The sequence below is a fragment of the Eleginops maclovinus genome, chromosome 8 (assembly GCF_036324505.1).
Source record: "Eleginops maclovinus isolate JMC-PN-2008 ecotype Puerto Natales chromosome 8, JC_Emac_rtc_rv5, whole genome shotgun sequence".
Classification (NCBI taxonomy): Eukaryota; Metazoa; Chordata; class Actinopteri; order Perciformes; family Eleginopidae; genus Eleginops; species Eleginops maclovinus.
The window spans coordinates 16,908,728-16,936,533 of NC_086356.1; the positions used below are offsets into that span (position 1 = coordinate 16,908,728).

Consider the following 27,806-nt stretch of genomic DNA (forward strand, 5'->3'; position numbering starts at 1 on the left):
ATGCTTTCTTGGGTGAAAGATTGAAAAATAGCAGGAGAGTGAAGCCATTAAGTGCTCTGGGGAGTCTGAGTGTGTCTACACGCACACACACACACACACACACACACACACACACACACACACACACACACACACACACACACACACACACACACACACACACACACACACACACACACACACACACACACACACACACACACACACACACACACACACACACACACACACACACACACACACACACACACACACAAATGCATCAAGCAACCACTGCTTTTAAATCTTGCAACAGAAGAGTGGCAAACAAGGAAAAGCTGCACTCCAACGATCCCCCAGTGAGCTGGGGGAGAAAACAGGGGAGAAGGGGCAGCATGTTATGCTTCTACGCTTTAGCAAACAACCAATAAAACACATCACCTCTACCGGGGAGTAATTGAAGATGGATAGGGGCAGAGGGAGAGCAAAGAAAAAGGGGAATCAAATGTAAAAAGAGGGAGACAGCATGAAGGATGAGGTCACTGAGGAAGAGAGCAATGGGTGACAACAAAAAGCAGAATGATAGAAGAATAATGGCCGTCTCCACCGTGCATAACCCCATGGGAAAGGGACAAGTCTTTAGAGCTTTATAGACGGAGAGGAGATGCACACACACGCTCCCTCTCTTATACACACACTTAAACAGCTAACATATTAGGGCATGACTTGAACATTTCACAAACACAATCGAGCTCACGGCGTATTCAGAGAGTCTTTGATTTCCCCAAGGCCTGCGGGACAAAGGGGCGCTGCAGTGCAGAGAGGGAGGCCTGTGTGTGTGTGTGTGTGTGTGTGTGTGTGTGTGTGTGTGTGTGTGTGTGTGTGTGTGTGTGTGTGTGTGAGCGTGTGTGTGTGTCGGTGTATTAAATCAATAGTTTTGTGACGGTTGACAGATAATTGATCTCATCAGTGGGCCTCTTCATGCACACTCACAATCCTTCAGGAAGGCAGAGCGAGAGAGGAAGTGAGGAGGGAAGTAGCGAGTAGCAGGGGGGGGGCGGGTGAAGAAAGGCAGGTGCATAGTCAGAGAGAAGAGATGACGGATGAGAGAAAAAAGAGGAAAATTGGGGAGGAGATGAAAAGAGGCAGAAAAGAATAAGAAGGCAGTATCCAGAGGAATCTACAAACTGTTGTGGTCTTTCTTAACTCTGTCAAACTTTGTAAGTCAAAACCAAAAACTGAAGCACCAAAGTGTAAGAAATTGATTAAATTATGTATTTGTTCGCCAGATGAAAATGTTGCCTGGCTATCTAGGTTATGCTACCTCTATTTTATTACTATTACTATTTTATTTCCTCCAAAATGACCACATATATGCATTTTAACTAATTGGCTCTACACGGCAATACAAACATGTTACGTATGTTATGTACTGTGCAGGAAAGAAAATGACTACCAGGAGAATCCAGCTATTTCTTCTTTTAGCATGTTATAACGTAATCACAATAGGACTGTGATTTTTGTCATAACCGATTTCAAGAGTATTCAAAGTATTATTTACTGTGTAAAATGTTGGAATAAAGGGACACAATGTCCAACCCAGTTTCTAAAAATCTAATGCAATGACTTCAAATGTCTTCATTTGTTAGTCCAAAACCCAATATCCACCTGAATATGATAAGAAAAAAAGGAGATCTCTATATTTTAGAAAGCAGAAAACAATTCTTTCTTAATTTTGCATTAAAAATCACTGCAAATGTAATCAGTGATCCAAATTGTTGTCAATAGGTTTTGGTCTTTCTAGCTCTTACTGTAATCATTAGCAATATGAGCTACTATGGCAGGGCATCAGTAAGCATCAAAGTAAAGGCAGACAAGTGTGTGTCAGTGTTTGTGGTTGTTTCAGGTTACACAGTAAGAAGGTGGAGCATGAGATCAGGAGAGTTAAATCACTACAAGGTTGCATACTGAGAGCCGTTTGGACATAAATGTCTCTGTGTTACAGGTCTTCAGTGACTCAGACAGTTCACAGTAAAAATACTACAGCCACTGCATTTAGAAAAGGAAGTGAACCGTGGCATCTGAAATCATTGTGTGATGAACAAATACACAGTTTTCTTTTTATTGTGTTTGTTTTATGCAGTTTCAAAGGGCCCTTATTGCATGGTGTCAGAAGAATAAATCAAGAAATCCCATGACATTATCCAAACCAACAATGAACTGAACCTAATAAAAATTATTTACTGTGCAGTCAAAGCCTGATTCATCTGTTCAACAGAAGCCCATTGTGTTTTTATAGTTTAATAAAACAATAAAGCTCTTTGGAGCTCAACAAATAAGCTATATGTGGCTTTTGATACACACTATTTTTGTTAGTTGTGTAATTTCCCTGCTGGTTGTAGTCATGCTTTTAGTTATTTTGACAATAAAAAAATAAAGATAAAAACCAGACTCAATAAATAATTGAGAATGAATTTAGTCTACCAACCTTTAACCATTAGGACCAATGTTTTCATGTTATTTCTAGGAGTTCCTCGGGTCAAACTGCGTTCAGACAAACTGCTCGACATGCATGCAAAAGCCCTTTCATGTACGGCAACACTCCTGCAATGCCATTAATAATGTATAATGCATGATGTTGCTGTACACTCACTAACCGACTACCTGTGAAGGTGAAAATTGTAAATCAAAGACAAACCAGGTCTGTAACGTGGCTGATTGCTAAGTAGCCATTGACTGCTCCTGATTAGCATTCACGCCGCCTGCGGCTAGGACAAATCCAGCTAACAACAGCGGCACCACATCCATAATCTGCCCATTTGTACCACAGCAACACGGCGATGACTAATGTATTGACTGGGACTAAAGACATCCACCCACCCAGGAGTCATGTTAGGAAGGTGGCGCCGCTTTAAGGACACTGAAGAGTGGGCAGATGCTGCAGTGAGCGCCATGCATCAGCTGCTTTATTACATTATTGCTTATGTATCAGGGAAAATGGGATGAGGAGGACAGATGGAGAGACAAGAGCAGGAGAGGGAGATTAATCTTTGAATGTTTTGATAAGATCCCACTATATGTAAGCTGTTTTAAATGACTGGAAAGAGGATTTAACATTAAAGTATGTAAAAATGTCACAGTATAAGCACAAAATACAAATATGAACCTAAAAATAAGAAGAATAGCGCCCCCTTAATGGAAATAGAAATGGAATTACATTTAGGGATGCAAATTCATTTTTGAAAAAAGAAGTATGCATCAATTTGTTTTTAGAAACTCAGGTACAGTTCTCCAAAGGTAAATGACAGCACGGCTATGTCTGAAAGAGACAGAAAGTGACATAAAAATGTGAAATTGATCATGAAATGCAACAGCTACAACAACCTTTAGTAGTACCAGGTTTCAACCCTGCAGCTTTACTGAAGTGTTGGAAAGTTGAGAGACAAAGACAAAAGAAAAAAGAAAGCTCTGAGTAACATCCCGTATAAAAATGAGGATTTAAGAACAGGTAGTCTCCATCAGAAAACCCAGTTATCATGAGCTTCACAATTGGGCCAATTTAGATTTAGAATTTTGTCACCAAGTCAAAACGAAAGAATCCTCCTCATGTGCCTTTAATCATCCTTTTGCTTTTAAGGAACTACATATATGTTTCTAAATAGCTGTGGTACATTTATTAAACTCATCATACCTCATGAAATGAAACTCAATGTGCCATTATTTGTTATTGCCACTTGCACATTTGCTGAGGTATGCCATGAATTCAGTGTGATGTCCAAAAGCCTCTGGGGCCGTGACAGTAACACTGGTAGGACGGAGGGAGTGAAGCCCTCGGCTCACTAGTGTCTGTGCAGGACTGACAGCTAGCTTCTAACACACACACACACACACACACACACACACACACACACACACACACACACACACACACACACACACACACACACACACACACACACACACACACACACACACACACACACACACACACACACACACACACACACACACACACACACACACACACACACACACACACACACACACACACACAGCATCAAGGCCCAAACCCACAGAGAACATATGATGTACATATTTTGAAATACGCCAATTGTTTTGAAGGAGCATTATGACGCGCCTACTCTGGCCTTGTTTTCAGACACAAACACAAAAGAATCAACATGAATGTGTGAAGGATTACATTCTCCATCCAATATTTCTTTTAGCTTTCCCGTGAAGATTCATACCACACAGACTCAGAGACACAGCGCCCACCTCTCTCCTATATCTGTCACCGCCTTTATCCGTGGGACTCAGATGAAGACAATTAAATTATCTGTAAATAAATAAATAAAAACAACACCATGTTCTCCGAGCTGTTTAGTCAGGATGACACAGGTTGAATTGTTGTTGCCTTCAGCTTTTACCCACACAATTAAGCTTTTAAAAGTGAGCCGTGGAGTTGTCACTGAATAAAAATGACAGGCAGAGTGGGAGATGGCTTTGTTTTAAATAAATGCACTTACCATCATGTGTGTGCTGTGTTTGAAGAGAGAGTGCTGATACCACCAACACTGATTCCAAACACACTCACCTTAACTTGAGAGAGGGGAACCTAGCCAAGAAAAGCCTATGATTCAATATTCCTGTGTAGTGAAGAGTGGACAACATGAATATTTTACGCTGTGTTCAGACAGAATGTAGGTGAAGTCAGTGTCTCCGGATCAGGATGTTTTCAGTCAGTCTCGACTAAAGTATATCACAATCATTCATGGGTTGCTGCAAAAGTTTGTAAAAATACTCATGTCTCTCAAGGATAAATCCTAAAGACTTTGAAGATCCTCTGACTTTTTTCACAAGCGTCACAAATGTTGTTTTTTATTGAAATATGCACAACTATTCCATGGAAATGAGTACATACTGAGTTGTGGTCTGCAAAAAGGACCTTTGATTTAGCGCCACCATTAAGTTAAATTCTTTGTTTTTTAACCTAAAACCTGCAAAAATAATGACATTAATGCAAACATGCTGACCAGCGACATGCTAGCCTTTTATTGTGAGCATGTTATGAGCCTTAAGTTCAAAGCCTAAGTTCATCCTCACAGTGCAGCTAGCTGTGGGTTTATCTGTTGAAGGGACTTTTGCATAATCCTGAAGATTTGATTCTTAGATTCCATACACACAAGGAGAGATTCAGTAAAAGCAATTCTGATGTCTCGTTAAGTCCCAAACGGTCCTTGATTTCTGATCGATTCCGCTTATAAAAAAAGAGTTTCTATTCCATACCAGATCCTTTTCACTTCTTTAAAGGTGTGTGTGTGTTTGTGGACTAGAGTGAATCATACCTCCACCACGCTGGTGTCTGTGGAGGTGCCTCCTGGTATTACTCACTGCTACAGGCTGATACAAGAAGCCAGAAATAAAACACGATGGTGATGGTGAGTCACGGCTCGTCTTTGTCTTATTAGGGAGACCCTGCTCTGAATCTGTGACTCCCACTCTTGAGGAGACATTTGAAAACATGTTCTTCTAGGGTCGTGTCTAGAAAACTGGAACAAATACAACACAAAGGTTGAGAGTAGTCGGAATAATACCATGTATGTTGAGTTGCGCACCATGTATGTTGAGTTGTTGGATGAGCATGGGATATAAGATTTTCATTGCCAACATATACGTTGTATATGCTGTGCATATGACAAATAAAACCTTGAAACCTTGAAACCTTGAATAATGAGGGTTATACTTCTGCCACTGTAACAGCACAGCCGACACAAGTGCTTTTAGCACCAACTCTGGGAAAGGTATCTCGTTATGTTTAAAAAAAAGAATCTAAAAAGTGCAGATTAATATAATGCAATAAACTACTTTTTGAGACAATTTGAAAAATGTTACATTCTTAATTTTTTGAAATGTGCTCTAAAGTCCACAGATTATGCCAGAAAAAACTTCAGGATTTAGCATGTAACATGTCATATTCCAAAATGTTTTTTTCCCACCAGTATATTTTATCTGGATACATTCATTTAAAATGATTATTTTTGAAGTCTCATTTTTTAAACTAAATATTTTTAAATTGTCAAATTCTAAGCAAATTTCATGGAAATACATATTATTATTAAATGATTTAGTATTTCTCCATCAGAAGGACATCATGTCAGCATGGAGAAGGCTTTCCAACATTAACCAAATAAGTTTTATAAAAAATATAATCAAACAGTAATTTGATTCTTGTTTTTGGTAGTGAAACAGTGGGTTGGGAAGGTTAGTATACAGCCTTAAAAAGAAAAAGAAATCAGATTAAAATCAAGAAAAATAAAAAATAATCCATATTTATGATTTAATACTAAGGAGCGCTAACTGTTAGTGGTGTTAACATCTTTTTAAGATCTTAGATATTCAAGAGAGGGTATCTTAGTTTTCAGAAATATATAACTTGTTCTTGCCTACTTGACACTGGAAAGACAGAAATGAAGACTATCTACACAGATTTAAAACTGTCAACACACGTATCTGTTTGTTGAATTTTTACCACTTTGCACTAGCCTCAAACAATGTGAGCTACAAAGTCGACAAAACACATTGTTGTTTGTTTGTGTTTCACACAAGCAATTATATTTCTCTTTCCAACAGAAAACAGAGATTCACTTCTGAGCCGAGAAACAAAGATAACTGCTAAAATAAGCTCAGCATCCTCAGCTCACCCTGAGCTCATCCTGCCTGAGGTTATTTCTGATGATCAACCTAGGTTTATCAAGTGCTGCCATTAATTTCCCATAATCCACTTCTATCAATCATACCATGCAGCTTTTAATTCCTCGAGGAATTGCCAGGTCTAAAAAACAGACAGGAAAGGATAATTATTTAAGGTTTATGAGATTTTCATTAATGGAACTTCAATGTGAGTTATTCCTGTGAATTCCAATGAAAAAGTTGTTAGCTCTGAATAGGCAATATATCCTGATCACTTTTAATGAGCAAAAATATGAAAAGTAAACTTCCCGAACAAAAATGACACATAATGGCTTTGTAATTTGACGTTTTCCACATAATATTATGATTACTGCTAGAAAAAGATTCTAGTCGTCATAAAAAATAAACTAACAAGTCCAGATCACACACTTTCTTTCCAATGTGAATTGTCTGTAGGTCATATACGTCAGAGAATCAAATCCAATCATACAATTTTGATAATCATTAATTTGCAAAAGTAAGTAACCTTTTTGCCTATTTTTATCTGCTCAATATAATAGGACATTTAATATCTTTGGGTTTTTCGACTGTTTTTGAGGGCATTTTCACTTTTATGTAACATTTCATAGATTTAACTATTTATAAATCAAGAATACATTATAAAACATTTTAGTTACAGGCTATACTGAACATGTAGGTAATGACAACAGGATATGTGCATCTTATTAGCATCAAACCTGTGAAGTTTGATCTGTTTAGTGTCTCTAAATCCATTTTACTGATCTTTACATACCTCAATATCTCTTAGTTCATCCCTCATGATGAAACACAGAAGACTCTTAGGCAAAGCAATTAGAGCTACACATTTTTTATGAATAAATGTGGTTTCTGGCCTCTCTAATATGGAGACTTAATGATTTATTCTGTTGCATCTAATATTTAACTGAACAATATTTGGCTTAAGATTTAAAAGACATATTCTTTGATTTTTCACTATTTTCTAACATTTTATAGACCAAACGATTCAAATGTATCCAGAAAAACATCTGCAGATTTACTAATAGTGAAAATAATCATCAGTCGCAGCACTACTTGTTCCACACAGCAGAAATATTACAGTGTAAGGGCAGCAGAGGTGACAGAGCTGAGGAAGTCGTGCAGCAGATGTGTGGTGGAAGAGGAACAGGCATCACACACACTGAACTCATCCTGGCTCACACTCACTGCAGTGTTTGGATACTCTTTTTCTCACACACACACACACACACACACACACACACACACACACACACACACACACACACACACACACACACACACACACACACACACACACACACACACACACACACACACACACACACACACACACACACACACACACACACACACACACACACACACACACACACACACACACACAGGGTGAGTGGTGTCAGTCTGCTGGTGCTGATAGACAGCATGCGGTTTCTCCTCAGCACTAATCTGTCGCACACATGGAAACAAACCCACAACATGTCTCTGGTAGGAAGAACGATTGTAGAGAGAAACCCTACGACTTCCTGTCCTCCTTGGCTATCGGGTGACACACACTCACAGTGCACTAACACACACACCCACCAACACTTCCCTAAAGCTACAATGACTCAACAGCTTTGTAATGTTACTTGAGGTACTTCAATATTTCAAGGTTATGCTTCTTTATGCCTCACTTCATTTATTTGATATCTGCACTATATGTACTATAGTTACTTTGCAGATTCAGATTGTTAAAACACAACTTAAATAAACAATTTACAATATGTACTGACTACATCTTTACCATGCAGTTTATAAAGTAATCTAAATGACCTTCTAGTTGCCAGCTGCAACATGGAGAGGAGATAAAAACACCTCCAGTTGCTAGATGGCCTAATGAATTAGCATTGTGTATACCAAATGAAAAGATCATGTATGAGGGGGGGAGAGTGGAGAGTTCACATGCGAGTCAGAGGGCTGAGTTATATCTTATAGCTCCTAGTTATTGTTTTTGTTACCGTTATGTTTTATTTTTGTTTCTTTTTATCCAATTTTCACGACTAGATTTACACACAAAGGCTGTTAACTGTTCCCTTCCTGTTTTTCCTCAATCACTTGTCCCTTTTTTTTTCTTTAATTCTTACTTACAACATCAATAAAGATAATGTTTAACAAAGAAAATAAGCAATGATCAAATTGCTTGATTGGGAAAGGTATGATTTTGTAAAATTATCTTATAAAAGGAAAAGTATATCAGATTAAAATCATCTTGAAAAAAAACCGTATTATTCAACCATTAATAATTACAAACTTTTAAGAGCTCTTACAGCTAGTAGATTTGGAATCTTAAATAAATTGAATATATCATATAGCCCAACCCATACTCAGTTTTGGAGGCTGTAGCCAAAATCGCCAATATCTTAACAACAAAAATAAACATTAAAAGATGTATTTAAAAAAAAATATCCCTCACATTTGATATTAAAATAATTATGACTAATACTTTTATGGAGCATTTTATAGTTCAAAACTAATATTTTGTTTCAAAAGTACTTTAAACGTTTGCTTTTTTCTTCCATCTAACCTATACAACAATACCAAAACATCAGCAAGAGGCTAACATCTGCTGAACCCCAAATTCTTCCTGAAGTATAGTATGCAAGGTGCTTCAGATTCAATTCAGCTAAATAACACACAATGTAATGTAATCAACCACAAAGACACACACTGTGCCGCAGCTTCACACCAGCAGAGCCAAACAAATTAACTTCAGAGGCTGCATCAGTGTGAGAGGAACACCCATGGTGGCAAAGCATCGCCGGACCACACCCAGCACGTCATGACTCATCAGTCCTCTCTGTTGTCCAACAGAAAGGCAAAAGTAGTGAGGGAGTGGAGGAAGAATCAAGGATGAAGAATCAAGGATGAAAATGGTGAGGAGAGGCACAGACAAAACGAGACAGAGTGCATTGTGGGACGGACTCACCAGCTCCACAGACCCATAGTGTTTCCTGCTGAAGTCTCCACGCCTGCAGCCCAAGTCCTCCGAGGCAGAGCTGCAACACAAACACACAGTCACACACATGGCCTGCGTCTCCTCCATCTCACACAGACACACATACATAAACTATTGCATCTGCTTTTTATGTCATGTCTCTCTTCCCCCTTTCTTTCTCTTAGCCTTCCTCTTGTCTGAGTGTGTGTCGGTGTTGTGGAGCCACTGGTGGCCAGCGCAGTTCCTGATTGAGACGTGGGTCCAGATTAAATTAGGCCTCAGTGATAGATGGAGACTGTCTGAGAGAGCGGACTGCTGATCAGATCGCCAAAAGCGCAGAGTAGATGCATTCATAATGCTTAGAAAGAGACTAAACACACATCAGATACAAGTAAAGGTTGAATATATATCTGATTGTAACATGAACAACAGCAGGATGTTGATGTTTTGAGATTTTTGAGAAGTTTATGAGGCACTAAAAGCCACTTTACACTGACATTTTGTATTTGGTCGAGTGATAGACCTGTATTAAGTAATAAAGTAAAAGCGTATTCAGGAAAATGTATTGGATATATCCAGTATGAAAAGCTAAATTGTTTCAATGCAAATATGTCATATTTCATTCAGGCTGTTTATTAAAAAATATGGTTTATATTAGATAATAAACTCCTGCATTTTGTTGTAAACACTGCCATGAGCAACAGTTTATTTAAAAAATGCGGACACAATTAATACATATTGTATTTAGGCTGTTTTGTGCAAAACATTTTTTTACATAATAACGTCATTTAAAACATTATTTCAATATATATATATATATATATAAAAATAACCACTGGCATATGGAATAATTAATTTGAAAATGCAGGGAAATGAATTACATATTGCATTCAGGCTTTGGGTTTATCACTTAATATATATATATTTTTCATTTTGTCTGGTTATTACATACTATATTGTTATAGACAGCATGCTTTTTGCTCCCTGTCTCTTTGGACCTCCACCCCTCCATTTATATCCCCCCTCCCTCCCCTCCCTGCTCAGGTTTCTCTCTGCAGAGTGCTGCTGGTAATACATAATGTACACTCTAAGCTTAAAGGGACGCATTTTAAAGTGCGTCCATGCTACAGGAAGTATCCATCACTTTTTCCTCACCCACTTTCTTCCGCCTCCATCACATCTTTTACCTTCATGTGCTCCCACTTTTTCTTCCCTGCACCCATGTTGCAATCTTTCCTACCCTTCACCTTTCCTCAGAGAGGGGTCAGGAAGAGGATTGGTGTTGGAAAGATTAAGTGATAGCACCCCACCCACCTTCCTAATGAAAACACCTCCATCTCCCAGCGAGGCTCCGCTTTTTAAAAAGGTATTTATTGATGGATGTTTTAATTTAGGGCTGATTTAAAAAGGCCGTAGTGACAGATGATATATGCACAAAGCATATTATACTTTTAAACAAATATGGTGTTCGGAAAGTCCACCAAACATTAACATTTTTCTTTCATCCAGCCTAGACAACAAAACCAATACATCAGCAAGAGGCTAAGCTCTTACTGAACCCCAGATTCTTCCTGTAAGCATGTCTAAAGTATAGTATGCATGGTGCTTTGGATTAAATTCAGCTAAATAACTGCAATATAATATAATCAAGCACAAAGACGGACACTGTGCTGCAGCTTCACACCATCAGCGCCAGACAGTTTCCCTTTAGAGGTTGCATCACTGTCAGCTTTTTAAAGGTTTTTAGGGATAGACATTTTAATTTAGGGCTGATTTAAAGAAGCAGGCGTGACAGATAAAAGGAAACATTTAGGTTTTTGTGTGGACATCTCTCGATTATATGAACCACGAAGGGGGAATGCGAGAGAGAAATGAAAGAAACAAAACATAAAACAAACAGGAATTATTGTTTCATAAACTTAAAGAAAGTAAGGATTGAGAATAATCCAATCTGGTTTTCACTTCAAAAGTCAAGTAAATGTGCGTTCCAAGATTTATTTTATTGAACTCTTTTTATGCTGACATATTACAGCTTGTAGATCCATCATTTCGAAAATCATATATTGAGCTCATTTTCAGCTTCATATTAGTATGTTGTGCCTCTACTGTGACATGTCTCCATGCTTTAATGTTCAGAAAGCTCTGGTTAATATACGGCCAATTTCTCATCAGTCAGTGGGTCGATGTAGCAGTCAAAAAGTCCAGTCCAGGCTGAAACATCTCAACAATTATTGGATGCAGTGCCATATTTGGTATTGACATTCATGTTCTCCACATGATAAGCTGTACTTTGGTGACTCCTTAATCTTGAAGCATGTAATGCTATGGGATGGTTTGTCACCAAATCTGTAAAAACAATTCCCATCCCATCAGCTTTAGATTTACTTTGTTAATAAGCACATTTTAGAGTTCCAACCCACCAATACTCATGGAAGAACCAAATACAGGTGGTCCTTTGCGTTACAAAAGCAGTACAACAAGAAGTATGGTGGTCAACAGGTTACACAAAGATACATGAGGGCCTATCTGTCTGAGCTACTGTTAAATCAAGCGGTGTCACATGGCTGACTCCATTCAAAAGGACGTCTCATATAAAGATATAGAGGGCTTATTCTAAGACAGGGATCCCAAAGTGTGGTGCGCGCAACCCCAGGGGTGCGCGAGCAGCCACCAGGGGGTGCGCGAGCAGCCACCAGGGGGTGCGCGAGATGAAAAATGTAATGGTGGTCTGGTGTAAAAATATTACAGTGTTGTTTTTTAAATGGGCTACAATAAAAAACAGGAACAATAAACATTTCCTTTGTAATCCCTTTTATTTTAAATCAAAAACCTATAATTTATTAGTTTTTGATAGAAACGAAGAAGAAGACAGGCTGTCTTCTTCTACGTTTCACTGTAGCCTAGGATATTTGCGCGCCAACTCATTTCATTCATTCTTTCAAATATGATTAACTGGCTGAAGTCAGGGAAACTGTCAAGTGGAACGTCTCATGACAAAGTTATTTATATGGCGATAAAACAAAGCTTTGTTGCGTCAACCCAGTTGGGACGTAGAAGGGGGTGCGCCGCAAAAAAAGTTTGGGAACGGCTGTTCTAAGATAACGAAACACAATGACTTTTTCAGGTGGCTGGCAACAGCTCAGTTTGTAGACTCAGAGGATGGTCACCGATTCAACTCCCCAGACAAACCGCACAAAAAACATGTTATATTTGATTAAGGAAGCTTGTACCAGGAACAGAAATATTGCAGCTCCTTTTCCCTGACAGCTCTCCATTAATGCATGCGTTTGTGCACGTTTGTATTTTGGGATGAATGCCAACAGGTCTTGTTTGTGTGTTTATGTATTGGAACTTTAACTGTATATCAATAGCAAAGTCAAACCTGAATTTTCCCTAGGGGATTAATAAAGTATTCCTTCTTATACAAGAATAAAAACATAGCTATCAACCCCTAACATGTTAAGCAGCATGCCAGGAGAGTAAGGTAAGTAAAATATATATTAGATATATTAAAATCATTATCCTACAGTCAAAGCTGACCATATGTTTGGACATCATAACCTAAACTCTGCATCACAATGCTTCAGTCACTTTCTAGCAGGAAAATGGCTGTCAATCAAAAAAAAAGACTTTTGAAAGCTTGAACAAAAGAGAAATGATGTCAAATGCGCTGCCCTCTGTAATGGTGTACAGGAAAGGTTACAAATTGTGGTTTCTGTCACAAGACATTGGAAAGTCGCCACTGAAAGGCTCTGTAAAGTACAGTGAATTGTGAAGAATAAATCACACTGCCACCGATCATACTGAAACTCACAGTGCTGCTCAAGTAAAGAAAAGCCAATCCTTTTTATCCATTATGCTAAATAAGACCCTTTAAACTCTTAAAGCATTCAATAGAGTTGCTCTTTTTGAGATTGCGCTGGAAAGAAAAGCAAATACACCAGAAGACCTTGGTGCTTAGAGCTGAAGAAGCTAACTCAAGACTCTTGAGATGGACAATACAACCTTTAAAAAGCCCCAGCCTTCAGAATTTATCCACCATCCAACAGCTTTTCTGACTCACACATCCACATCTGGCAAATACATGGAGCAATCTAAATAATTCAAACTTCAGTCAACCATTTTCTGCAGCAAACCTTTGGAGATACTGCACATATTTGGAGAACGTTTGGGGGATTTAAACCATTTATATCCAATTAAAACTATATCCCATCCACCTGCAAAGACTTAATTGTCAATTAATTAAAACAATGTTTTATGTACATTTGAACGATTAACCGATTAGCTGTTTTAATCAACAGATATGTCAAACTGAGTTTCTTTAAAAAAAAAAAATATGCAAAAGCACAACTTCAAATTTACCAAGGATATGCTGATACGATTCTTAGAAATAAGTATTTCAGCATACTTTGAAAATAAAAGGCGTAAAAAAAGACCTTTCCACTAATTCTAAAATGTCCAATTAGCCGACCTATTGACTAGGAGGGAGCAGCCCCACAATGCAGATTAATTGCTAACCCATTCTTAAATGGTCACTGAAAGAATCAAGATTAATCTTATTAAACCAGGCACCAAAGTCATTTAGCTAGACATATGTACAAAAATAAGCAATATAGGGACAATAATTCAAACACAAAGCAAATCATGCCATAACAACAAGTCACTCTTTTGCTCTTCCCTCTTCCCTCTCTACACAATTGGTGCAGCATAGAAAGGAGGAGTCTGTGCTATTGGCAGCAGCACTGTGCCATAAGAGCTTTATGTTCACTATATGATCTCTCTGTTCAAGTGTCACTGCAGCCAGCCTCCTGCTGCTAAAGAGCTGCAGCATGTCATTTTCTGATCAATGTAAGAGGCTGGAAATGAGCTGCTACACTTGGGCCCCTTAGAATCAAACTGAACTTAGCTTTGAACCTGCCTTCAGTATGGCCACATATGTTATTCTGTCGCTGTCATACACACAGGCAGAGCTGCATGCACCTCAACTGAAGAGCATCTCATGCATAAGTCATCATTTTCCCTGCACATGTCTGTACTCCAGAAGGGGGAAAAAAGGACAGATGAATTAATAAGCAATATCCGTACACTTGAACCGACTTCACAATTCATAAAAGTGTTGCAAAGCTGCACATAAACTGGTTCAATTAAAAGAGTCTGTCGAGGAGCGTCAATACCAGCCTGGATACTTGTGGATTCCGTGGCGCTCAGTTTGCCAGCAGAACAAACGGAAAAAGATCAATAAATTATGCAGTTGATACACAACTAGACCCCAAAACCGTCGGTTTCTGCAAACACAATAAGCGTAATAATAAGGCACTTTACGCAGCAACACATGGTTTGTTTTGCACACCTGTCCTCAGCTTTGTCTCATTTTCTGCATAATAAAACAGTGCTGCAGGGATATGACAGAGCGACGACAGGGAGCAATGCATTCAACAGATGACATGCAGAAACACAGCAGGATATTTGTTTGGGATATATATATAAATATATATATATATATAATTGTTTTACCGATGATTGAAAGTCAACAGTTTGTTAGAGGCTTGATCCACACTGTTCATGTCCCCATGCGATGTCAGTCCAGCGGACAAGTCGATAACAAACCCGCTCCTCTGTTTCTGTTTCCCCCTCTATCCCTGTGTTTCTCCTCAAGAACGCAGGAACATCACTGCAGCGCAAAACAACTCCGACAAACTGATCCAAACCCGGCTGGTGGTCTCTGGTCTCTGCGCGCAACTGGTCACAGCATGATAATGAAGCGGAACGGCTCTGTGCCACAGAAGCTGTGTTTACTGTGCTCTCTCTCTCTCTTTCTCTCTCGCTCTCTCTCGCTCTCTCTCTCTCGCTCTCTCACACACTTTGTTGCTGGGGGCTCTGCAGAGCAAAAGGCACCATTCAGAGCAGATTATGCTTATCATTTTTTTCCCCCTTTGAGTTGCTGTTACATCACTGTCAATTATGTGGAGCTCCTCTACAGTAACTATATCCTGGAGCGCAGAGAGATGTCAGGATGCAGGAGGACTGAGGCTGCAGGTTCGCATCATGTCATCCGGTGGGAGCACTGAGAGAAAATGTGACGTTTTTACTACTTTCAAATGCTATTTCATGTCAGTTGTGAGCAAAAAAAGACAGGATATCTAGTCTTGGATTAGTTTTGCATCATGTAATGTCCAAATATTAAAAGCGTATCAGCTTTTATTTTGAAATCAATATTTATAAGTGGTAGACGAAGTAATAATATTTTCTTTAGTGAAAATATTATTACTACAGTATTAAAATACACTGTTCGCTGGAGCAGAAAAGCTCTTTTTACAGTATTAAGTTATTAAATAAGAAAATATGATGGGAATATTAGTATTATAACATGTTTTTATATTTGAAAAATAAATAGTAACTATGCATGTTTAAGAGGACATATTCTGCTCATTTTCAGGTTCATATTTGTATTTGTGCTTACTGTGACATGTCTCCATGCTTTATTGTTCAAAATGATGTTAATAAATAATGTTTATTTCCCAAGGATCAATCCGTTTGCCTGATCTTTCTCAATATGCTTGAATGCAGGTACAAATGTTAGATATTTATCAATAAATGGATGCCCTCCATAAGTTTAAAGTTATAATTGCCATATGTTGATAATAAAGAAAAGGTCTGGAGTGGTAATCTTAACACATTTTTACATAGCTTTTGGTCAACCAGTAAAAGGAAGTTTACTGGCAACCCACACATTTTATTAGGGATGTATTAGAGAAATGACCAATGTTTCTATCTCTCAAAGAAGATGCTGGTCTTTGTGTTCCTTTGGCCTCTCAGATCCTCACCAATCAATCACTCTTATGTGCTCTCCAGGGTCTACCCATAATCCCACTCAACTGCCGGACCAATATAATGAGGTCATTCACGCAGCCTCCTTCTTCTCCTCTCTTATTTTTTATCTCTCACTCTCATCTCTCTTTTCACCTCTTAAAATGCACTTTTCGGCCTTTCATCAACCTTTTTAACACTAGGTGGTCAGTCCTCCAGGTACAACTGATATGCGATTGCTGTTTATTACTCTGCTGCCACATTTATTAGATCCCAATTTTGGATGTGCAAAAAAATATTAATACAGATATCTACCTACCGTTTCCCCTTTAAGGCCTTTTGTTTTATCTTTGTTAAAACTAAATGCAGTATTTCGAAAAGTATTGAAGTGGTTTAATTTGCCAATAACTGGGCGTGCACAATAAATGAAGTTCAACAAAAATGTTGCAACGATCATAAAGCATTGTTATTACTGAAGCCAGACTATTACAACAGCATATCTTACAACAGCATAATTTACAACAGCATATTTTACAACAGCATAATTTTTCAGGATACACTGGGATCCTCAAAAGATGAAGGTTTTAAGCCAACAGTTTTTTTCCTGGCGTCATTATACACATTGTTTAGAAAATTAGACTTTTGTTTTCAGGCTTACATATCTACCTTGTTAGGTAGATATTATAAATGCTTCAACGATATTGTAGCTCGCTAGAGACTCAAATCACAGTATGACATCTTTAAGAGCGTTACAAGCCCACAAGAAAGAAAATTAATTTGTATTGAATTGGAAATATACAACAGCACAGCGATAAGGATTGGGATGATTAAATCAGTAGAAAAGACAATCCCAGGATGAGAGCTGCATTTTTAAAAATGCTGGTGTTTGTTATGTTTGCCTGTGTTACGTTTGCCTTTAGCTCTAGCTTTAAGGTCATTTGGAAACAGTGTCTCCATTACCTAATATGTCAACCTCTGACTGATTTTCCACTGTAAAATACTGCTTATACACATCTTACACACATTTCCTACAACTCCTGAGGGAAATAACTGGCTCTTTAGCTGCTAAATGCTTCACTATGTTCACCAGTGAGTCGCCAACTATGTGGGTCTGTTTTTGCTGCTAAGCAGGTATCGTGTACAGAGGCCTTTTAGAGAGAAAACAGCTGCTGGCTGTGGAGAAAACCACACAATAAGAAAGGTTGGAGTAGACTAAAACATTTATCATCGCGGACAACACAATGGGCTAAAACTCACTATAAAACTCATTACGTCATAAGAGGCTGCTGATTTAGATGATAATAGTCTGTAAGTTTAATACTATATAATACAACTTATACCATTTGATAAGTTATGAGAAAATTAGTGCAGGGCCCATTCAGCATTGCTCCTGCTTAGTGTAGGGCCCATTCAGCATTGCTCCTACTTAGTGTAGGGCCCATTCAGCATTGCTCCTACTTAGTGTAGGGCCCATTCAGCATTGCTCCTACTTAGTGTAGGGCCCATTCAGCATTGCTCCTGCTTCCTGGGTTTAAAAGTTAGTCTATGCTCACATTTACGGTAGTGAAGCTACAGGCTACGCATCATGAGTGAAAGCTGGGATGAAAATGTTATGGCCTCAATAAAGTAATATTATGTGTATGCAGCAGGTTTTATGAACGCGTTGGGAGATGCTCAGACTGGCCAGCCGACATACTGTAGCAGCATCTTTAAAGCTGCTCTAGGACCCCGTAATCAATTATAGCCAAATATTAGGGAGATAAAACAACAGTAAGTGTGTTTTCTTAACACAGTTTTTACTCCACATGGACAGAAAAGCAAGGAATGTGGCAAAAACATGTCAAAACAGACCTAATTATGTTCTCTCTGCACACCTATACACACACACCTACACACACACACTAGCAGGTGAAATGTGAGCTAAGGTAAATCTGATACCTTGACAATAGCCAAGCTACAGCCTGTGTCTCCAGCTCAGTCGACACACACACACACACACACACACACACACACACACACACACACACACACACACACACACACACACACACACACACACACACACACACACACACACACACACACACACACACACACACACACACACACACACACACACACACACACACACACACACACACACTAAAGAGTGCAGGAATGCTCGGCTCAGGCTACATGGCACTCAGCTGCTCATCAATTTTTAATCAGTAGAAACCCCCCTCTGTGGCACGCCATGCCAGAGGAAAACACCAAAAGCTACCAACACACATGGCGGTTTCTCTCTCTGCCAATGCGACTAATATTAAAAATAGCTCATGCTGAAGTGCAGAAAAACTCTACATCAGCCTGGAGAAGAAAAATAGACCCTTTTCAAAAGACACCTCTGAAAATAAAGGCTTTGTTTTCTCACGTCGGGATCGAGTTACAAACAAGACACCTGAACACCCCCGCCTCTAATTAGAGCCCGAGGCAGATCTCACACACACACACACACACACACACACACACACACACACACACACACACACACACACACACACACACACACATAAAGACATTCAAACACATAAACAGACCCTCCCATTGTCACACTTTGACAGCCCGCATAAGCCTTTGCGTCAGGCTTCTGGTTTTTTAACGGTCGCCTGTAAAGGCTGCAAAAAGCGAAGTCGGAAGGGGAAGACTTCCTGTTCACAGATCAGTGTGTTAATGAGGCCCAGGAGCTACATTTTCATCCTGAATACTTAAGAAAGCTGCCATGACAGAAATAACTATAATATAGTCAATCCTGTTTAATCAACTGATACCAACAATGGCTGAGAAGACATGAAACACAACAGGTGTTTGTCTGTCCTGATGAATCCCTTCATCTCCCCTATCTATAACAAACTGGCTGTTGAATTATTATTGTATACAGACTCAACTAACACAGAATTTGTAGTTTAATTGCAACCCTGTGTCCTGCAATTACGTTCCGATACAGACAAACTGCATTTTCGATTAGCTTACATTTTCAATTTTAAACATTTGGTAAGTGTTGTAAATTGAAATGTATGGTTAGCAAAAAAATCATGATTTGGTTTAAAATAAGTACATGTTTAAAGTTAAATGAATCAACATTGAATTTTGTTTAGTGTTTTGACCCATGCATTCATGCCGTTGTCCTTTTCTACATGGATGAATGTGTGATGAGTCCAAAATCGAATCCTTATAAAAAATGCCGATACAGTTTTGTATGTAAGAGAGTAGGAGACTTAGAGATCATTTTTGGGCACCACACTTCCTCACTTAATTTGGATGTGCATAAACAGTTGAGTTTATATAAGTCAAAGGGTACTAGTACAACACCAGGCTGTATATCTGGAGATTTTTTCATATGTATAATGATTAGAAAACCAACAAAATGTTGCAAAAGTAATTCCCTGACACAAGGTCTTAAAGTAGCTTTGTTTCATGAAACCAACAGTAAAAAACCTTACAGTATCCATATTATAGCTGAAAGTTAGGGAATCACTTTTAAGTATGTGGAATCAGTGAATTATATAGAAATTAAATGAGCTTTTGTGCTAAACCTGATTTGGTCACCCACCCCAAGCGCAACTTTCCAACCCTGCTGATTAATCATTGCATCTTTTTCCATTGATATGGGTTTCAGAATGAGTTAAGAAGTGAAATATAAACTATAACCCTCAATCTTCAACTCTTGTATATGCATGTGTGTGAATGTGTGTGTGGGACACAGCAGTGTTGGACTATCCCAGGCTTTGTGTTCCCCAGACAGAAGCGAACTTCAAAGCTCAGGTTATAACTGGAGGTGTAAGCATTATCGTGCGTGGGCTCGATCCATGTGTCCATGCGAGTAGAGGTTGTAATGGTGCACATGCAGGTACAAAAAATGTGTGTGTGTGTGTGTGTGTGTGTGTGTGTGTGTGTGTGTGTGTGTGTGTGTGTGTGTGTGTGTGTGTGTGTGTGTGTGTGTGTGTGTGTGTGTGTGTGTGTGTGTGTGTGTATGCACACAAGCACTAAGCAGCTGAAGCCAGTGAAGCTGCATGATGCGGATCAGGAGCTCTCGACTCAATAGTGTGTTAATCCCTGGAAGCTCCGCCGCCTTCTCTCTGGATGGCTGCCACTCCGGCCTTTTAGTCTCACCAAGCAAACCACTGCACCTTTCCCACGCGTCGGATAAACAAAACCCTGGTACTATGTGTGTGTGTGTGTGTGTGTGTGTGTGTGTGTGTGTGTGTGTGTGTTGTGTGTGTGTGTGTGTGTGTGTGTGTGTGTGTGTCACAATGTGATTAGATGTGCAGCTACACTGGATCCAATTGAAGGCATGTCTCTAAATAGATGTATGGAAAGTATTAAAACGTGTAACGCAAAGTGTGTGTCGCACTGCCAAAAGCCTCAACACATCAGGGGTTGTATACGTCACACACATCTAGAAACAACAGGCAAATATACACAGCTGCTCTGATGTTACCCATCATTGATAGCTGATCGGGCTTTTCTCCCTGGATAATATGTAACCTGGAGGAGGAAGCTGGTGTTACAGGCTTCATTTGATTGGCGTGATTACACCTGCTCCACACTCTGGAAAATAATTCATTTCAGAAGAGGTTTAGTTTAGATTGGGGAGTTGTTGGCATCTGTGCAAAGTACATTTACTCAAGGAATGGACTAAAATATATCTCAAGTACTGAGCTTATTAGAAGAAGGAAATATAATAGGTTAAAATCTGCTGTATTTGCATGACCAGTACAGTTACTTTTCATATTTAGATTATAATAAGGTTGTTAATGATGAAAACAGCTGCGACCTCTTCAAATGTTAGTTACTGTACAGTAATTCAATATACACTTTCAACTAATTAGTGGATGAGAGCATAAGCGCTAAATGTATCCACATTTTATAGCAAAAAAGAGAGAAAAATATGAGAAAAGTTAATTAAAAAACAGCTCAACTTTTTACTACTGGGTACAGAGCCTTATTTTGCAGTTACTGATAACATTTGTTGTTGGGTAGTCATTAATAGCAAACAAAATGAACACAAAGAGACACCAAACAACCCAAAAGAGATGCAAAAAATCTACAAAAAGATGCAACATTACCAAAAATTCACATTCAATCTCTACATGAGATGTAAAATGACATGAAAGAGTATTGATACTTCGACAAAAACATTCAAAATTACCAAAAAGATGTCTCTTTGAATCCACAGCTTCAGTGTGTATTAATATAAGCGTCCCCAGGGGCCAATTGTCTCATAATCTGTCCAGGAGCCTGACCCCCAGATAGGGAGATGCTGGACTGAACAACCTCACTGTATTTAATGTAGACAAAACAAAATACATTTTCAAAAATAACTATCTTTATGTACTTTAAATACATATTTATGTTAATAATTCTGTACTTTGTCTACAGGCATATCTTAATTGAGAATAAAATAGAAGAATAAACCCTTTATCGTCCCACAGAGGGGAAATGTGCATTCTGCATTTGGAAATGCACTGGGCTGCCATTGTGTGCGGCGCCTGGGGAGCAGTGTAGGGAACGGTGTCTTGCTCAGGGACACCTCGGTAGCACTTGGTCTTTCAGGGACTTGAACCGGTGACCTTCCAGTTCCCAGGCCAAGTCCCTATGGACTTTTTGCCAAAACACTGCCCTATTGCAACTGCAGTGCAGTGGCACAAATTCATTGAGTAATCGAGCGACAAATAACTATTCAGCAACTATAAGTTGTTTTTTAAAACCTTTTTTTTTTAAAGTGCAATATCTTCACCAGTTTCAGCTACTGAAATGTGCGATTGAATGCTTTTCTTTGTCATAGATTAAAAGTAAATAAAATATATTTATATACTGTTTAAAACCAAAAAATGTAATACTAAAGGCTATTTTTTGCATTTTTAGACAAAATGACTAATCAATGATCAACTAAATAATCTGCAGATCAAAATATATATATATTTTTTGTACTGGAGTATTTTTATCATAGCCGTGTTTCAGTTAAAGAAAAGACCTGGGTGCTTCTATCATCTCTGGTTTCTATTTGTATTTTTTTTTAGCTTATTTTATAACTTGATGTATTTACACTCAATCAGTATAATGCTGCTTTGATGGCTTACCATATTCTCTAATGGCGATCATTTGCACACAAAAGCAAATGGCACACACACACACACACACACACACACACACACACACACACACACACACACACACACACACACACACACACACACACACACACACACACACACACACACACACACACACACACACACACACACACACACACACACACACACACACACACACACACAGATGATTTGGATTCAGACCTCGGCCTCTTTGTTTCTCGTGCGTCCCAAATGCCAGCAGGTCACCATTTAGCCTCTGTGAAATGCCACCGTGTCAAACCATAGGGATTGATGATGGCACTCTCATTAAATGTGATCAGGAGAATTAACCTTCATCTGTAACCATCAGGACGGCTCTGTACACCATTCTGCCCTTCGCCCTTTGGCTACATGCTGCATATACACACGTGTCCATTTGTATACTTTTTTGGGACACTGACAATGCACTTTAATCCTGAATAAACATAACAGATGCATTAGTACTTAAGGTCAAAAACTAGCATTTCCATTTTAGAGAACACAAAGAAACTCAGTGGGGTTGAAGGTACTCGAGTCCAGCTGCTCTCCACATAAATGTCACTGCGTCTTAATGCACTTTCTCCTCATTGTGGAAAAGCATGTCATTCATAGAATGTTTCACTTATTTATAAATAGCTTACACTTCTAATGCTTCTGTACATCTTGAGCTTAATTTTCTCAGAGTTGTGCAGAATAAAAAACCTTAAACTAATATGCATAAAGATCCTGAGTGTCCACTTAAGGGCAACATCGGTGCTTTTACAGGGAGAGTCTGCCCTCTTGTGGTTAAAACTTGTAGCACAACTCAACAGGAAATACATGCATAAATTCAAGATATATTATTTATATGATGTATTAGTACAGTAATATCCACAATATTTCTATCCCATTTTCTTCAAGACCGGATATTGATGATAACTATCAGTCCATCTAGAATATGTTTTGTTGCTTCAGGGCAAACATGTTGTTAGGGGTGTAAAAACACCAACAAAAACGTTTTTGTGAAGAAAATAGTGAAACATGCATTAAAATGGAAACACATATTGAAAATGGTTTTGTATGAAGTAATTTGTTAATCCTGAATTATATATTTTTAAAATCTTAGTCTTTATTGTCTGAGACTTTTGTTCATGAAACAGAGATTTTCTAAGAAAATGTAATATGCGTTTGGCTCCATGTTGTTATCTCCCGTTTATTATTTCCATCCTACACATCAGTAAAAGCTGTTCATATAATCATAAATGTCAATTATGAATCATTCTTGGCTTTGGATTTATGTAATTCTTAAAGGACAATGTAGGTGTGGTTTCTGTGAGTTCGCTACAGATTGATTAAACCTACATACAGTCTTGCCTGTGTCCCCATGAAGTAACAAATAGAAAAATCCCAATTTAGTAATATATGTTTAAAAAAAGAAAGAAAAGTAGCCTATGTCCATTTGCCATCAATTATGCTTCTTTGAAGATTAACGCACATGGTTTTATTTTTATAGCCATGGCAGCAGCCCAGTTGTACCTGTAATCATTTTGTTTATTCTTATTTCTTTTAGGTTGAGGTATTTTTTAGGTATTTTAGCTAAATTAATGCAAAACTAAAATCAACCTCAGCCTCACTTTATGTTAAACTCTAGTTAGAAAATGTAAGCATGCTGAGCTATATGATTTTGATCATGTTAAATAGTATGGGCTACATGCTAAACGTCAACATTATTTTCTCAATAAGTTGCCTTGATTTAAAAAGGAGATGGATAGATGGATAGATGGATACTTTATTGATCCCAATTTGGGAAATTTTGACGTTGCAGCAGCTCAATAAAAAATAAAATAGCAATAACAAAAACACGATATTTTAATATATATATAAGATTTAAATATCTATATGTCTAAGAATGCAAAAGTGGTGCATCAGAGAGCTAAATGTCACTTACTACTGAAGATGCATTTCTTGGTACACATTTCATGCAAATGTGCACCTGTATCTTATACATCACATAGGTTTATTTTACCAAAAATACCTAAAAGTCAATACGGAAAACAGGAAATTACAAACAGATGTTCTAATTTCAAGATGGCGCATAAAGAAATGGAAACATGCAATGCAAGCCATACACTACAGTCTTGGAAAGTCCCTGAGATTTCATTGAAAGAACACTTAGACATTTTAATGAGAGCCACATCTTTTCAACCTCTGCTGAAAATAGATAGATAGTTTCCACACAGATCTGCACTCCCATCTCTTTCACCATTTTGTTCGGTTGCTCGCTCTCTAACCAAGAGGAGGGTTTCTTGGCGGGCCTCCCTTAGAAACCGCAGGGTAAAAATGTACAACAGTAACCCTTCACAGGCTCCATTTCCTGGATGAGTTTGTCGGGGTTATGACGGGGGCAGTGGGCAGAATACACACGGACCGCGCTCACTCTGTGCACCCTTCCTTTGATCTCTCATGCTTCAACACACACTCACTTTTCATTTTTGCGTCATCCATTTACCGTGGTAAAAAGGGAAGTTTGTACGGGTAAAAGTGGCTTGTGGCATCTCAACCGATACCTTTTCTTCAAGCACAGCTCACTCTGCGCTGCAGCCAGCTATAATGGAAAATGTTTTCCCTGTTTCCAAGATTTCCCGGAGCAGTGCATTTTAAATGTGTAGGTATGAAGCCCTAAATGGAAGCAGATGTTTCAGTTAGAGAGAAGAAGTTTACATAGGGCTGTAATCAAGCAAGGGATTTTTCTCCTTCCTTTTTTTTCCCCCCTTCCAGTAATTTGAATCTATTTTTCTGTCTGAATGAGGCCGGTGCGTTGCATTGTGCGCATGGCTGAACCGTGCCGGGTTGAGCTGAGCTATGCAGCCACATATGGGAGTGATTACAGTCCAGTGTTTATCAGACCTCACTGAGGGACCCACAGTACGGCTGAGCAGGACACAACCAGCCTCACACACCATTTACATTTCCCCACTGCAACCTTCTATGGAAATCAGACAAGTGTTACAGTTTTGCACCAATGCTGGACATGCAATCACAATACCTCAGCTGGAACGATTACTTATCGAAGCTGTAATGGCTGCAGTTGAATAGAACAAACCTCAAATATCGATGAAACTCATTGAAGCGAGGAGAAATGTTCAGCGTGCTATGAAGAAATAGCTCTCTGAACCAGATCATTATTTTTTTTTATGTTATATTCACCAAAAATGATATGTTCTTGGTTTGGTTAGTTTGACTGTTTGTCAGAAGGATTACGGAAAAAAATACTGGCCCGCTTTATATGAAACTTGTCGGAAAGGTGCATCATGTGCCAAGGAAAAACCTATAATTTATTTTGGTTCGGATCACAAGGTGGATACTCAAATTAAGTTTCCAAATAGGGGCCCTATTTGGCTTTTGGGGCTTTTCCCTTTCCTGTAGTGTGCTATATAGGGGTTTTTTTTGCATGCAAATGCATGGTCTACAAAGGCTAAAATCCTAAAGTTTCCTCCAGGGGAGTTTCTATAAAGCACTTTGAATTGCCTTGTGTTGAAAGGTGCTATATAAATAAACTTGCCTTGCCTATTTTCCAATGTTAATGAAGAAATAAATTCTAAATAACCAACAATGTTTCACAAACTTTGACCATGCATGCAATTGTGTTAACAGCTTTCAAAAATTGCCAATATATTGAGGCAAAACAACAACCCAATAAAGCTTTATCAAAAACCAGAGCCTGATAACAAAACATGTGACCCTAACCGTGTAAAAAAGGGCATCAATTCTGTTTTTGAGTTTAGCAAGAAGGATTACATTTGAATGTTAAGATTACTAACAGACAAATCCGACTCATTCTGACTTTACTATAATGCAAAAATAAACAATTAAAACCAAGTTGACTGCTTCTCCATCGTTTCTTGTGTAACACACATCCAACTACAGTGCTCAGCGTAAATGAGTACACCCCCTTTGAAAAGTAACATTTTAAACAATATCTCAATTGTTGACAAGACTAAGTTTAATGTAACATCTGTTTAACTTATAACATGAAAGTAAGATTAATAATATAACTTAGATTACACATTTTTCAGTTTTACTCAAACAAGGGCGATGCAAAAATGAGTACACCCCACAACAAAAACTATCACATCTAGTACTTTGTTTGGCCTCCATGATTTTTAATGACAGCACCAAGTCTTCTAGGCATGGAATGAACAAGTTGGAAACATTTTGCTACATCAATCTTTTTCCATTCTTCAAGAATGACCTCTTTCAGAGACCGGATGCTGGATGGAGAGTGATGCTCCACTTGTCTCTTCAGAATTCCCCATAGGTGTTCAGTTGTGTTCAGATCAGGAGACATACTTGGACACTGAATCACTTTCACCCTGTTCTTCTTCAGAAATCCAACAGTGGCCTTAGATGTGTGTTTAGGATCTTTGTCATGTGGGAAAAGTGCACGATGACCAAGGGCACGGAGTGATGGTAGCATCTTCTCTTTCAGTATAGAGCAGTACATCTGTGAATTCATGATGCCATCAATGAAACGCAGCTCCCTGACACCAGCAGCGCTCATGCAACCCCACATAAGGACACTGCCACCCCCATGTTTCACTGCAGGCACCATGCCTGTTTCTTTGTATTCCTCACCTTTGCAACGCCATTCAGTTTTGAAGCCATCAGTTCCAAAGACATTTATCTTGGTCTCATCACTCCAGAGTATAGAGTCCCAGTAGTCTTCATCTTTGTCAGCATGGGCCCTGGCAAACTCTAGGTAGGCTTTTTTGTGCCTGGGCTTTAGGAGAGGCTTCCTTTGTGGACGGCACCCATGCCATGTCATTCCTCTGCAGTGTACGCCGTGTCACGGGAAATAGTCACCCCAGTTTGGCTTTCTACTTCCTTGGATAACTGCTGGGAATTTGGGCGGCAGTGGCTCAGTCAGTAGGGACTTGGTCTTGGGACCGAAGGGTCGCCGGTTCACGTCCCGATCGGACCAAAAAAAATATAGAGTGAGCTGGTAGCTGGAGAGGTGCCAGTTCTCCTCCTAGGCTACTGCCGAGGTGCCCTTGAGCAAGGCACCTAACCTCTATCTGCTCCCTTGGCGCCGGGTACCTGGCTGCCTCTCTGCTCTGCCACCTCTCCTCTGCATGTGGTTGTGTGTGCATGTATTTCCTCTGTGTTTGTGCATGTATATCCTCTGT

The 27,806-nt window shown here is 38.9% G+C and overlaps 1 protein-coding gene across 2 annotated transcripts in view; it reads right to left on the minus strand.

Annotated features, from left to right (window-relative positions):
* The window catches only part of garnl3 (GTPase activating Rap/RanGAP domain like 3), a 103,031-nt gene that overhangs the window by 37,950 nt on the left and 37,275 nt on the right, over nucleotides 1-27,806 (minus strand). Inside the window, exons 1-2 of one of the 2 annotated variants that reach the window (XM_063889802.1) lie at nucleotides 15,197-15,426; nucleotides 9,674-9,743 (exon numbers count right to left, since the gene is read on the minus strand). In XM_063889802.1, coding sequence (XP_063745872.1) covers nucleotides 9,674-9,743; nucleotides 15,197-15,246 — 120 coding nt within the window. In that variant the 5' untranslated portion in view covers nucleotides 15,247-15,426. Of the gene's footprint in view, nucleotides 1-9,673; nucleotides 9,744-15,196; nucleotides 15,427-27,806 lie in introns of those variants that run through there. The other variant, XM_063889801.1, reaches the window with a different exon arrangement.